At 39.7% G+C, this 15,276-nt stretch overlaps 1 protein-coding gene across 5 annotated transcripts in view; it reads right to left on the bottom strand.

Annotated features, from left to right (window-relative positions):
• The window catches only part of ELF1 (E74 like ETS transcription factor 1), an 88,981-nt gene that overhangs the window by 33,296 nt on the left and 40,409 nt on the right, over positions 1 to 15,276 (bottom strand). For 4 of the 5 annotated variants that reach the window (XM_082279298.1, XM_082279299.1, XM_082279300.1 and 1 more), the window contains exon 2: positions 5,419 to 5,729. In XM_082279298.1, the coding sequence (XP_082135424.1) occupies positions 5,419 to 5,490 (72 nt within the window). In that variant the 5' untranslated portion in view covers positions 5,491 to 5,729. Of the gene's footprint in view, positions 1 to 5,418; positions 5,730 to 6,105; positions 6,245 to 15,276 lie in introns of those variants that run through there. The other variant, XM_082279301.1, reaches the window with a different exon arrangement.

Genomic DNA, 15,276 nt, shown 5'->3' with positions numbered 1-15,276 from the left:
TTGCAGAATAATAAACAAAACACAGATAAAATCAACTGATTGTCACATGCTTTCAGACCAGTTTTTCAAAGCCCTATTTATATTACACCCTATTCACTTTGCTATGAAACCTAGTTACAAAAGCCCAAACATCCATGTGTTTCTAAAATACACTTCACTACTGACCAAAATGTTGCCTATGGTACTGATCTGTGCTGCTTCAGACAGCTCAGCAGTACTTGGCTTGATTCGTATGATCAGATCTGAACTGCTCTGCAAGATTAAACTGTATTTTGACCATGTCTAGAAACAATCATCATACACGTAACTCTGATATGGTCACTGAGTATGTCTGCAGGCAGAGAAACCCCCATGGTAGGGCAATACCTCTTCACCTGAACTCGGTGCCAGACCATCCAAGGAAGCTGCTGACACACTATGCTTCCAAAAGACTGGAGACAAACAGAAAAGCATTCACTCACGGTAAGACATTTTAAACGTACTTTTCTTTAACTTAATCACAGTTTTGAACTGGAAGAATCCGAGTAAACATCACTTCTTGTGGCCTTTTATTTTAAAACTGTCGTTACACCTGCTTCCAACTCATACCCTACAGTGGTACAATGTATGGACTTTCCTTCCTGCCATGGTTGTGAAAAGGAAAGGAGGGAACAAATTCCAATACGCTCTCATTGAGAAAAGCATTCACACAACGGCAGACAAATTTAAGTTGAAACGCATTTTTGTGGAAGGGGTCATTGCTTTTTTGCACAATATTTGCAATTGGTTATGATTGCATTAACAAGCCTTTCACTCAGTTTTAAAAGCTAAAACTAATGTACACAGATGTACATATGGCTGTTGTGAGGTAATCGCACCTCAGTACTTTATAATAAAGTTCTTGATTTCACTGAGAGCGCCTGAATCTCAGTTGAGAGCCAAGCTAAACCTTCCTCTAGTTCTGTTGTTTTGTAAGACCCAAAAATACCTTTGTACACATTTGGAACTGCAAAAGAGCCCTTTTTTACTATGGCTCCCTTTGAAGCTAGTGTGTAATGAGAATTACACACCGGGAAAACATTAAATTAAGAACTACAAGGTAGTGATTCAATTAACACAAATTAAATTACTTCTCTAATAGCAAGATCACGAAATAATTTATTTCTAATACAAACATGCTTCTATAGGCCCTGGCAAAAAGGAAGAGTGCAAACTATCCCACCAAAGTTTAAAAAAAATTCCCCAAGTGTCAGCAATAATTTTCAAGAAATTGATACAGAGATCCACAGAAGAACAATTTGCATATCTTTAAATTTCTCCTACTTCTGTTGCTTCATCTTTCTCATACAAAATATAGGTACAATATGATACCCTAGCTCCAGCAAAGCTTTGACTTTGCTTCAACCCATCTCCCATGTCGGTGGGACACATAAAGCCATTGAGCTACTGCTGAAACCTTCCCAAACCTTAGACACCAAATCCCTGTAGACCGACCTTTACCAATTCAGAGGAGTGCAAACTTCATACAGATGCTGAAGTCCATGGAAAGCCCCATGAGCAGCATGAAAGCATTGGTTATACTCCATAATTCCCTGAAAACTGAACCCTGTCCTGCTCCAGGGGCTAAAGGCAGCAATCTTCCTTCCTGCTCTCTAATTCTTCTACTGTGTTTGACATGCTGACAAGGTGTTTCTTTTTTTCTCTGAAAATTGTCTCATGAACTGTCACCAACTGACAGAAGATCAAAACACCATCCTGGCCATGGAAATGGAATATAAGGAAGGGGATTTCTTCTGCTTTGGAGGTACTGTCTTCTCATACTACAAGTCTTTAAGGATGACAACTTGTCCCAGGAATATGCTGACTAGCTTCTAACTGGTGTGGAATAAATTTTGTGCAAGTGAATGATGGGTGGGAAGAAATGTATGCAATAGATAGTAGAAGGAAAAGCTGTATGAGAAAAAAAAGGAGAAAGCAACCTCTGGGAAAGACCAACTGTCTTTTTAACCAAACGACAGAATCCAGACTCACAATACAGATGGCCATCTATAGTAAAAAAAACAAACATAAGGGGAAAAAAAACCAAAAACCAAAAAACAAATAAAACACCCCAGAAAACTAAACAGAATGAGACAAAGTGACCTTAGTGACTAGAAAACAGCCTTTGGTTTTCCCCTGCTGAAGGTCTCTGTGCAGAGGCAGCCTCTTGACTTTAAAGGTGTTCCCATTGCCAGCATCTGAGAAGTGACCAAATTGCACAAAGGGATGCTGAAGGCAGACATACGATGCTTGCTTTTCTGGGAAGACAGCCTCATTACAGATTTCATATTTTCCTTAAAGTCTTCATAAAACTGAAAGTGGATAAGGGGGGAGGAACCTTCTGCAGGAGCTGGAAATAGCCAAATAAATGTAGACTTTCATCTTGACGAGCTGGCTTAATCTTTCTGAAAGCCCATGGCAATATCAGGGAATGTGGAAGAGCAAACCTAGGCATAAGATAATGGTGCAGAAGTCATGACTCAACCTAAGGTCTTGGACCCCTCTTTATCAGAAGGGAAGAGAGAAACATCCCTCAGAGATATAGAAGGGGTCTTCAGGCACAGGTTACTACACGCATCAGAGCCACCTGAGAGAGCACAGCCCGACACAGAGCAGTCATGCTGGGAACCATGTTAGCAATTTAATTGTTGTAATGATTCAACTTGTCCCTGGCACCATTTAAAACTTCCTACTAGGGATCTAGACACTGTGGCTGCTTTTATTCAGCTTTTTAAATTAAGAATGTCCTTATCAAATATCACATTAGCTGTAAGTCCACAAAGGATTAAGTGAAAAGGCATTGAAAGAAGAAGCTGCAGATAGGAAGAGAAGCAGGTTTAGACAGCGGCATTGACTCAGCCAAAGCCTGTAGGAACTCCTGCCAGTTTTATGTGTGCAGTCTCTCCTTGTCTCCCAACAACAACAAAAAAACCCAAACAAACAAAACAAAAACAGAGAAAGGAAGAAAAAGCAAACTCTCTATTTTAACCAGATTCCTGACATGTAGCAGAAGCCAGACAGGTTATCAGTAGCCTTAGCCCAAGACACTTGTTCCCTTCTGAAAATTACAAGGGTATTTTCATTTCATTTCTTCCTCACCACAGATCTACTGTGTGGTAAGTGAACCCTCCAAGAAAAACAAAAAATTTTAAAATCATTCTTTTCTAAACTGCAAAAGATAAAGCCGATAAGAGCAAGCCTTTCCCGTTCACACAGGTCCATGTGACTGAGCCCCTCCCATTGGCATCTGCCGCTGAATGCTTACATTTGCAAATGGACTGTTCATAATTTATGGTTGTTTAACCAAGACTTAAAAAAAAAAAAAAAAATTAAACAAAATAGCCATGAATTATGTCTTCCCTGAAACAGTGAGCATAGCTGCCACTTAGACCCCGAACCTCTCCCCACAGCTGTTCATGTCCCAACAGCTCTTGGCACAAGAGAGCTACAGGCAAAGCTTTGACAAGAAAAGCACCAAAGTTCTTACAATGCCAGCTTGTGGGGGCATTGCAAAAATAATTATCCAAAGATGAGTTAAATGACACCTTTTGTATAGGATGAAGATCCAAAAAAAATGCTTTTGCCCAACATAGACCACTTAGAGAGCTAAAATTTTTGCAAAGTACACAAATTGCATTATCCATCCCTAAATACAACTAATCTAAGAATTTAAAAACTTTAGGAGTAGCAATAGCTCCTTTGTGGTAAGAAGCAGGTCAATCAAGTATAAGCAAGAAGCAGTCTTTTTGGGCTAATGTACTATGAACCCTAGGCCAAACTAAACCTTGCACCAGCTTCCCAGGAGGGAAGCTTCCCTGTGCAGGACTTCTCTTCTACAACTGAGTATTTAAGATTTTACTTCGGGTAGCCAACTAGCTGGCTACCTGCATCTTTGATATCTGAACTAAGTGAACTCAGTGATTTAAAAGGAGCTTGCATCTGACTGCAGCAATGGCCTTCCTGCTATGCACCCTGTATCTCTGGCCTTTCACATCTTTGATTTCATCACCTTTTCGGTATGCTGCAGGGCATCTTCTTTTCTTGGACTTCATCTAGAGCAGAATTTAATGGGGTTATGAGATAAACATCGAGGTTGAGTTTGTTCTGAAGCTGGAGAAAGCTCTGTTTAGAAAGGTTTTACTGTCCTGTTGAGCTCTCTTTAGTATTTTTAAGGTTTTTCAGGTAAGCATCTGAAGAAATTGCAAGAGGCAGAATGCACGGCTAAACAGAACAAAACCACGTGTGCTCTCACTACCCCTCCCAGGAACCACACTGAAGTAGCCCTCCCTACCTCAATTCTCCCCTCTCCTATTGGCTTGTAAAGTAAGGCCAGCAATTAACAACCAGCAGAGATAATAAGTAAGGCTTGTTCTCAACTATACTTGTGCAATTCCCATATCTAAATCCCCAGGCTACCACAAGCTCTGGAAAAATACAGGGAAGGAAGTTACATTACTAATTCCACTCAAAACTGAGTTAGCACTTTAGACAGACAACACTCAGTTCATTGAAATGATCGCATGACTCTGACAGCAGAAACAGGGCAGTGACCCAGCCAGATATTAGGCCATACAGAAAACCAGAGACAAGATAATAAAGCCAAAAGTGGGGCTTTTTTTTAAAGAGAGGAGAGTAAATGCTTTTCACTCTAACAAAAGAAGAACAGTTTGTCATGGCACTTAGCCTTTTAAGAACTGTTTCTCCACAGCACTCAGACACCTAATTTCTTGTTAATAAATGCAAGCTCTAATATTAACCAAGCTGTAATATTAGCTGCATGATTTTTACAATAGGAATCCTACACTGAAGCTTCAGAACTCACAGGATGTGGTTTAAATAATCCACACCTAAATGAAAGTCTGCTCATGTAGAAACAGACGTATTTTCCCTGCAGTGTAAAAGAAACCAATTGAAATTACCTTCAAGCTTATTTCTGAATAACCAGCATACAGTAACACAATTTAGAAACCAATCTGTAAATAACAGTGAACAGGTACATACTGCACCTTCCAGTCATCTGCAGTGTGGCCATTACTTCTACTCAGAATTTTATCCTAGCGCACTAGAGAAGTTGAAACTACTATAAAATACCGTAATTTTGGGAATTCTACATCACATATGCATGGATTCTACTGGCACAAATCAGAAAAACAGGAAAAACATTTTGGGAGGAGGATATCTCTGCAATACTGCAGAGGTTATAACATTTCAACCAATTTCTGTTCTGTGCATGCAAGTTACAGGAAGCAACAGGAAGCTTTTGAAACAGCACAAAGATCTGCTGCAACAATAATGACCTCAATGTTTCCTTTTTGTGTTTTACACCACATTTTTTCCTCGTGTTTCATAATACTCTTAGAAACCATATTTGTACAAGTTGGTGCTTACACCGTCCCATACCTGCTGCTCATCCTCCATGACGTTGCTGGCAAATTCAAACACAAGCTCATTCTGCTGTACAACTGCTGCCATAATAACGCATTCCCAGGTCTCAGCTCCACATACAAAGAAAAATGTTCTTGAATGTGAAAGAACAGAGAGCTTCACTGAGGTCCAGCTGCGCAGAAAGGCAGGATCACAAAAGTGAATCGAGTATCAGTGTTCGTATTTCTTAGATCATCAGTGTTCCTGGGTTCTTCTCTTCTCAAAGCAAAACAAACCAAGGCAAATCCTTTCCTGAATTGTTCTTCCCACCTCAATAGCCTTTAACACTGTGAAGGAAAAAATTAAAAAATTATCATTAAAAAATGATTACTTTAGCAATGTGAAATAGTAGCAGTGGTAATAAAGCTTTCCGCATATTATAACTGTTCTATCTACGTCCAAGGAAGTCAGACACCTTTTTGTCTCCAAAGGTCTCTTTTACTGATTAATGTATGTGAACTTTCATTCCCAGAAACAGAACTGTTTCAGGAAATAAGACATCAAAGTGTTTCATATTAAAAGCATGAGACTAAGGAAAAGTTACAAAAGTTAACAAGAAGAAGATCCGTATTTTCATTTGGTTTGGATATGCAGTTTTCACATTCATTAGTACCTCTCATCCTCACAGTTTCTTCAAAGTAAAAATACAAAACTTAGACTGACCTACTCAGCTGTAGGATATCCCAAGTATATCACATTTCTTCTTCACACACAGTTCAAATTCAGCAAAGTTGTTGTTTTGCAAGTCAAATGCTCTGGATCTTGAATCCCCATGTCAAAATGACAAAACCAATAAATAAATTCTTTGTACAATCCACAGAGTCCCCACGTTCCTGCATGAAGCAGATCTTCAGCTTCATGTTAAAAATGCGCTGTAAATGTACCCTTATCTCTACCAGAGTCTCGCAAGCAGCCGGAAGGAAACAGCACTGACCACGTCATGGCAAATTAGAACCGGCAAAAAAACTGCACAGTACAAAGAAAAAAAAAAAATCCCCAACTACAGAATGTAAACAGCTTCAGTGAAGGGCTGAGCGCCCACAGCTCCCATGCTGTTACTTTACTCATCGGGCCAAAGGTAAACGCGGTTAAGGTGAGCTGACCAAGAGGTTGCTGCACCACCTCTGGGGAAAGAGGCGAGCGCAAAAGAACTCTTCGTGTACAACTCAGGTGACCCATACATTAATTAAAAAATCTACCATTTCTAAAGAATAACAGAAACAGGTGTCTAAAATTAGAAACCTAAGGAGTATGTAGGTGCCTAGGAATTTAAATCCATATATTTTAAAGGAAGCAAAATGTGTGGTTCCTAGCTTTTTGAGCAAAATTCTTTAAACTGCCTTTGATTAGGAGATGCTGTGACAAAAGAATACGGGGCAGAGGTCTAACACGTACCCATCCAGAGTGAGACCCCCAGGAAAACCAACTTCAGTGCCACTGGTGAGGATTAGCAGCTGCCTTTGTACAGGAGGTTTAACTTTGCCTTGTTTTTACAGTAGGCTGAAACTCAAAAAAATGAAGAGCATCTTCCTCTCCCCAGTGCCAAGCAATTTAATTAGGGAGGATCATGTCAGAGACTTGTACTCCCCTTCACTCTAGGAAATGTAACAGCTGTTTTTCCTATATAGATTGTGGTATTCCCAAATTCCTAAGTAGTGATGGCAGAGCATTTAGGCATTTAAGTCACTAGATCCTGCCCTTCTAAGAAATCAGGAAACCCAAACCCAAGATTATGCAAACAGGAGAACCTCCCCAACTTCCAAAGCATGCTCTAATTAGCTGTTAAAAGCTTTGTAAGAGTAGCCACAACTTTAACTATATAATATTTGCTTTAATGAGAGTTGTATGCACGAACAGAGAAGGAAGTATTGTAGGAACCATGACTGTTCAACCTCAGCACTTGCCATTTTACTGGTTGACGTGAATAGTCAACAAGGCTTTCTCCATACTTCAGCAGGGTTACGGCACTGAAAGCATTACATGCAATCATATAATCCTGGGTGACTTCCTTAAATCTAGTTAATTGGCCTTGCCTTTTAGAAGATGTGGATGCCATTAGGAAGTAGACACACATTGCCAGTATAGTGCCAGTATAGTAGCCCAACTTGGCCCATCCTAGACTCTTACCACCTTGTATACCAGCCTGAAAATAAAGTACATAACTATATAATATATAGTTTAATATTTCCTACAGACAGCGATTCAAGTGGGTCAATCTATGCCAACAGGGATATACCAACTTTTTCAGAAGAGAAGACAGGTATGGAAATTTATTGAAGTACAACTTCTATTCTGGTTCCTGTTTAGGAATAAATTTTAACTGTCCAACAAGATTAAATAATATTTTAAGCCACACCCTCTACTCAGTGAAGAGCAACTTCACTGTAAAGGATCACAAGGCAAACAGGGAAATACAAGAACCTCCTCAGTTGTCCAAATGGAGGCTTCTGTTTAAATGGGGGTTAAGCTAATTGTCCAGAGCCAGAATACTGCAAAGGCTTATAATCATGGCCATTACACTGACTGAAGTCACATGTATGAAGAAGGACTACAAGTCCTTAAGACCCAGTAACTTTCTAAGGTCAATAACAACTAACAGACTCAATGTAAAATAGCGATAAAGGATGTCTTAGAGACCCAGGCTACCCGGTAAGCTCACATATAAGGAAAACTGGAGGTGAAGCTACCCTAAAAAATTTTAGAAGTTCCCCATGTGCATTGGGAACTGACACTTTCTTCCATTAGTGCCAGGTTATTCATTATTCTGTAAAATATTAATGTTTTTCAGTAGATACTACAATACCAAAATATACACAAAATGCATAAGACCCAAAAGCTGTGGCAGTAAACTTATTAAAAGCCATAAATAAATATTTCCTTATTTTTTATATTAAAAAAGAAACAACAGAACTCTCAATGCAAAACTAATTATCATGATTTAATATGATTTAAGAGACTGCAGCAGCATAATGCATTTGATCCACACAAACACTACTTAAACCAGTCACACTTTATGCTAACATGAAACTCCTAATCATCTGATAGAACTGCAGGAACAGTCAGTCAAAAGCTGTTTTATGAATTCTGCACTGCGGTGATGCAGTGATGTGAGACTGTTCCTTCTCCCCTATACCCTGGCCCCAAAACCAAGGGCTCTATAAATAAAGTCAAATGATACATTCTTCTTACAAAAGAAACATCTAATGATAACATTAGTACCAAAGCCAGAGACAAGTGGGTGAACAGGCTTTAGTGAGCTTTTATATCTAACCTTGCAGTGGTTAGGGACTCAGACTATTATTGTTTGCAGGATATTTTTCATTACTTCTGTAGCAGTATATAGAAATAGCAAATTATCTACTGGGCAACAACAGCACAGCAAAATAATGCAAAAGTACTTTCCTTTAACCCATATTACTTTCTCTGCCATATAGAAAACAAGAGCAGCTTTTCACAGAAGCCAGCAGAATTCTAAACCAGCTATATTTTCCTCCAAATCTATTTTTATAAACTGTGCTTTCATTATTCCAACTATCACAGGGTCCTGCTGTCTATAGGCTAACACAAACACGAGTATTGTTTTTGCTATATAATGCCACTTATCCCTTGCCTGATTTTATGTACATCTGCAAGTAGAAAATAAGTTATTTGCAAACAGCATAAAATGCAGAAATTGTATTCATATACACAGGAACCTTGACTACATACAAATAGTCCTAAGAGAAAGGGAACCCAATATACATTATCATAAAATTTACATCAAGTTTTCAGAACTATGGAGGAAGTAAGGTTTTGCTTTCATTTTTACTAATTGTTGTACAAATATATTATACAAAACAGCACAGCAATATAAACAAGCATCTTAATTTTGCTTAATCCTTGAAACTGAACTCAAAAAAAATTATTTCAATCCCCCTGGAAACTCCCCTCACCCACTGATTTCAACACCTAGAAACAAGCTCTTCAATCAGCCTGTCAAAAAACGCATTCAGTCATAGTACATGCTACTCTGGCATCCCAGAAGATGCACTGCAGGATTCTGACCTAGACATCAGCTAGACAGCAACATTTTCCCTACCACTCTTCACCATTTATACCCTCCAGTTAGTCCTAGCTCTGCTGAGCCATTTCAACAAAGCTTGTAAGAAATACCTCCAGAGCCAACGTTTTTGGTCCCAACAGTGAAGCTGCAATACTGCAACTAGGCTCCATGTTGGAATCCAGAAATTCTCCTTCAAATCCTGATAAAATGAGCCAGTACAGGCCATACTACCTCAGCATTCAAGCACTATAATGCAGAACACCAAAATAAGATAATGGCACCACACTGGAGCAGGTGTAGCAGGCATCGAAGTACCAGGCAGAAACCCAAAAATTTGCTAAAGGTCAGCTATGAGCTTGGGAGACTCAAGTCTTGGTAATGAGAGCATCCCAGATGAGCTGGAAGATGCTTCCAGCAAGCTACTGAATCAAGTCCCATTTAGGTTTACTAAAGATGACTGTAATCATCCTGCAATGCCTTTCTCATGAAATTAGTAAGATTATTCGTACATTTAAAATAAGAACCAGCTTAGCTGCTTTAAAACTCAAGCGCAGATCTGAATTCTGGCTTACTGATTAAACAATTCCACTCATTCAACACAAGGACAAATCACTTGAGATTGGGATTTCCCATTGATTTCCTAAGACAGTCTGCAGCATTAGCTCTAGCCTAGAAATGTCAAAGTTGTGACTTAACAGAAACAAAGCTGAACCCCTCCTCTACACCATCTTGGATACAGGAAAAAGAGAGGAGTGAATGAGAGGAAAGGGAAGATTAAAGACATCACCTGGAAATCTTGAACGGAAGGACTGAAAACTATCTCAGGTGAGGTCAAACACATGGATGGTAACCACAGCATTTCACTCAAATTTCTAACTCCATTCTACCAGTGGAGATCAAGGACAGTTCAACCCAGAGTCAGTTCACTTTCTGAAGAGTCACCTCCCTTTAAGATAATGAACAAGTATCATCATAGAGTCAGGTTTTCTTAAAAAGGAGGGCAAAGCTGAATGATATCACCGTTCTCTTAATCCAGAAATCCCAGACCAACAATGATCTTTACATATAGTCCACACTAAGGATAAATGTTAAGACCTTAGTATTCTGTGTCATTCTTCATGGATTAATTTTTCCTATTCAGTAATATTACAAATTTGCACAGATCAAGGGCTTTGAACCATGCCCTTAAGACCCAGGGCATCTGCAGTTGATGAAATGACAAGAACAAATTAACATATGTCATTTGGCACAAAAAGTTTTTGAAGGCTCAGTATTTCAACTGCTCACACAAATTAAAGGAGAGAGAAAAGCAACATGGTAAGAGGGTAGCACTGAGGAAGGAAAGAAACACCATAAGGAACAGACTCAAATCTTCTGAGAGCATCCATGTTGCCTAGGGCAAACTGTGCAAAGGGCAGCTGACATAATAAAAGCCAACAGTGACCTTTGCTGAGCTTTCATTAAGGACAAAGAGAAATCATCAGTATCAATAAATCCCTGTTTTGTAGCCCGTCTGGAAATCAGCCTGTGTCACCACAGGCTCTCAGTGCATATGCAGCAAGGAGGACAGAGAGTAAGAGGGTTCATCTCTTAAATATAAACAAGCATAAAACCCCAAAACTGACACACAATTCAGTCAATATTAAAGAAGTGAAATGAATCCACTCAACATTAAAAGATGTTTACTCCAAAGAGAGCAAAAAGCACAAACGCAAGCAACAAGCTCTTTGCCATCACAAAAAAAAAAAACAAAAAACAACCCAAACAAAAATCTCATTTTCATCCTTTTTTTTGCAACTACCTCTTTTAGCCTGAATATTTAATTTGAGGCAAGATTCCTTTCCAGACTATTAACAGTAATGGCTCCAGCACTGTTTACAGACTCCCCCACCCCTGAAAACCCTTTTCTTCCAATCTCCCATGTTCCCTCATATTTTTTAAAGTTCCTTTTATTCAGCACATTTATGTAACACAGCTGTTATACCCAAACCCAGCAACGTGGCAGAGCACCGCTGGGAAAGGCGAAAAAAATTACAGCATGATTGAGGCTTTTTTATCTCTGCATCCTCTCCTGCCAGCATGCTCAATATGTCAAGGTAGCCCCAAATCAGTGTAGGTGTATAGATACAGAGCACTGTAAGTAATTGATTTATGCTGCAGCAACAAAAGATCAGCCTACCACCAACAGGCCAGGCTTAAAGAGTGACCTAAAAGATACAGAGGTGAGATAGGCTCTCCCCAGCTTTACTACTGAAGCTCCTGAGCTCCAAAGTAAGTATTTGAACATCTGCTAAGAGCAAGCCTCCCTAATTTGATAGGGCAAGAGACAGGGCAGGCTGGGTTTTAGTCACCTCTTCACTAAGTGTTTGCTCTAGCAAAGTAGAGCCAACTCAACAGGAAAAGTTAGCTGACCTAAAGCAAGAGAGCAAGGACACTCCAGGGGGAATAGAGAGTCCAAATCCCCTCTCCTGCTTCCCCACTCCCCAGGCACGAAAATAACTGGATTTTGCATTTCCACAGATTGGCTGCATAGCATAAGAAGAAGTTAAGGAGATGGGACATGACAACTCCATCCCACCTCTCCTCCCCAAATCATGTGAGAGATTGGACCTCTCTTCCTCCTTGCCGGGCAGCCCCCAGCTCTCCTTCCATCACTAGCCCCCAGTCAAAACTGTTCAGTGGATTCAAACATCATTCTGCAGCTGCCCAACTTTTGGCACATTAGATACCTAAAAGAGAAGATAGGGGGAAATTTTTAGAAGTGGTTATGTCACCACCGGGCTACCTGTATGGTTTTGAGACTTTTCAGATTGAATTTGGGTTACTGAAGCCTCAGGTCACAGATAAACCACTTACTTCAACTACAGTTAGATAAAAGCCACGTAACATTGCTGCACTGCACAGCCCCCACTCTACCTGCCTGCATGGACACACACTCACACACATCAGCTGCAGTTGTATGACCCCGCTTTACAGCCATGTGCACATGCATCACATATACACCAAAGCACATGTATGAAATGTGTGCCTTTCTACTGACTTGACTTTTAACTTTTGGTGCAGCTGTTTTGCCTACCGAAGATAAAAAACCCCCCACAACCTCCCACATCTCTATATAATGAGAGGATACACAAGAGTCGTCCTTCTCTGCTTCCAGTTCAGTCAGCTCCACCCACTGCTGCTTATCAACATCCCAGTGCTGCTGGGAAAATATCTAGCTTGATCTTCCCCATACCCACTAAAATCCAAACAAACAAGATTAACTGGTGTCATCCCTTCCCCCTCCCCCCATCCCCCCAAAGGACAGTGTCCCCTAGGCGGTACATGGGGAGATCATGCAGTTTGCCAAGCCTGCAAGAATTCCACAGTCATTCTACTGGCCAGGGGAATGGAGCAGCACCAACATCTCAGGGCAGCATGAACATCTTGGTCTTGGAAAGCTAACATCTGTGCATAGGTACTGTCAAAAAGGAGAGAGGGGTTTAAGTCAGGCCTTCACCACCTGAAAAATGCTGGCCACAAGCACAGTGTCACACCAAGCTCCCTGGCAACTGACAGCATGACTGCCTGTCTTTCTAAGAACTTCTCTGTAGGGTTATCTGAAGGTCCCTTATCCTAATAACCTAATTATGCGGAATGTTTCTGGAAGCATGGCCTCGTTTAGCAATGTAATATGGATACAAGGACCAGCTGAAAACAACATTCATAGCAAAGGCCTGCTTCTCCTCTTGCTACTGCATAACAGCACACGTGCATGCTAATGCCCAATAAATGCAGAGGCTGGGAAGTGTGGTTTGCTGGTCCAAGACTCGTGGCAGTCACTAACTTGGTCTGCCTCTTGATTCTGCCTTTTGTAGTTAATTCATCACTATTGGTAAAGAAAGGAAAAATCAGGTGATCATATTTCCCAGCTGATAAAATGAGATAAAATGAGAACAAGGAGACATTCAATTAAGTCAAGAAGCAACTAGTTTTGGAAGGATGAAAGGAAAGCAATTAAAAATGCATTGGCCTAGATGTACTTGCTCAAACTCCTTGCTACAGACATGACAGAAGTCAAAAGCTTAGGAAAACTGTAGAATGTTTTAAAAACAGCTCAATGTAATAAGACCAAACCAGCCCCATTACATAAGGATTTCTTTTTAAACAATGGAAAAGAGCTGTCTTAACACATGACAAACCTTCAGTAATGCAGATTGCAATCACACATCTCTAAATGTAGGATTTTGCCGTCATTTTATTCCTGTTACCTGTTCACTTCTGGGTTCACATATTCCCCACCAGAAAAACAGTAATATATTAAACACTGCAAAATCAGAATAGATGGACTACAAGTCGGATATGACACTGCAAGTGCCCACTTAGTCTAGTTCATCAAGAGGTAAGTGATACTAAGTACGGCGAGAAAGGAAAACAAAAGATCTCTCATTACCTCCTCTCCTACAATAATTAGTATATGCTATTTTATCCAATAGTAAATTTGCAGAGACAGGACGGGTTTTATGTGTTGTAATAGGATAACCACATTACCAGCATTAATAAGTAACATTAGTATCAAATATATCTTACTATTTTTTACACTGCACAAAATCTCAAAAAGCTGTTTTTAAAAAAAGTACAGAGAAAACAGTAAATTGATGAAATCTCAAATCCGGTTCAGAAATTTCTGCAAACCAAATTAACTATTCCAGTGACACAAAATAAATGTTTTAAAAGGCACCTTTAAGTGGTTTCTGGCATTTAATAGCACCTTTTGTGGAGCATTAAGACCACAAGCCTATAAGCATCTATAACAACACAGCTGCAGATAAGTCAAATTTCACTGATTTCCAAGAGAAAGATCTCAATACAGAAAGAGTTGAAGGGCTGAGCTCCAAGACAGCTAAAACAGGATATGAGGAAACTTGTAAAAGACGGGTGGAGGGGGGAAGAACTGTCTGACCCTGAAAGATTTTGCTCTTTTGATTAACACATACACACAGGAGAATGAAGTAGTGGCAGTGGGAGGAAGAAAGATCAGAGAAACTAAATATAATTGCTTTGGTAGGGTGCCAAACTTCACAAATTATCAGTTGCTAGTCTGTACCCAATACTGACTTAAAACTGTAAATTGTTCTTTAAAAACTATTTCGCCAATAAATTAGTAACACAGTCATTATTTTTAAAGCACCTGCAGGTAAAAGTTAAGTTTACCAAAGAAAAATGGGTGGCCAAAAACAAAACTTTTTTTTTTAGCTGCACTATAAATGAACACACCATTTATATACATTAAAGAGGAAAACAAAAAAAAAAAAAAAAAAAAAGAGGCCAGCAGAGATCAAGTTCAAGTTAAAAGTTTCTTATTCCAGGCAACCTCTTCCAGCCAAGCGTCAGTAATTCTAGATCAGGGAGTTAAACTCCCACAGGACTTTTTCAGCATTCTGCAGAGGTTGCTACAGAACCCAGCTCAGTAAAAACCCCATTACAAGTTCTGCAACACAGATTTTTAGCATTCTGTGGATTTCCTTTTGCACTTAATTCTTAAAAAAACTTTTATAACTGGACCATCAAGCACAACAAACTTGTGCAAAAAGAAATTCTAATAAGTTCAAAATTACTCTCTGACATAGCCATAGAAATGCTGTGTGATTTGCATTTCTGTGTTTCAGTCCTTGAGTAGTTTCAGAAATCTAAATTTAACTGATGTGCACCAACTAGAACAGGGCACAAACTAACCCACACAGAACCTGCTGAAGCCTCCCCTTTCCCAAACTCACAGATCTGAACTTCAAGCCTCAGTTTGGTACTTTGCC

The sequence above is a fragment of the Coloeus monedula genome (assembly GCF_965178545.1).
Source record: "Coloeus monedula genome assembly, chromosome: 3".
NCBI classification, from domain to species: Eukaryota; Metazoa; Chordata; class Aves; order Passeriformes; family Corvidae; genus Coloeus; species Coloeus monedula.
This window is presented reverse-complemented; position numbering and strand designations above follow the sequence as displayed.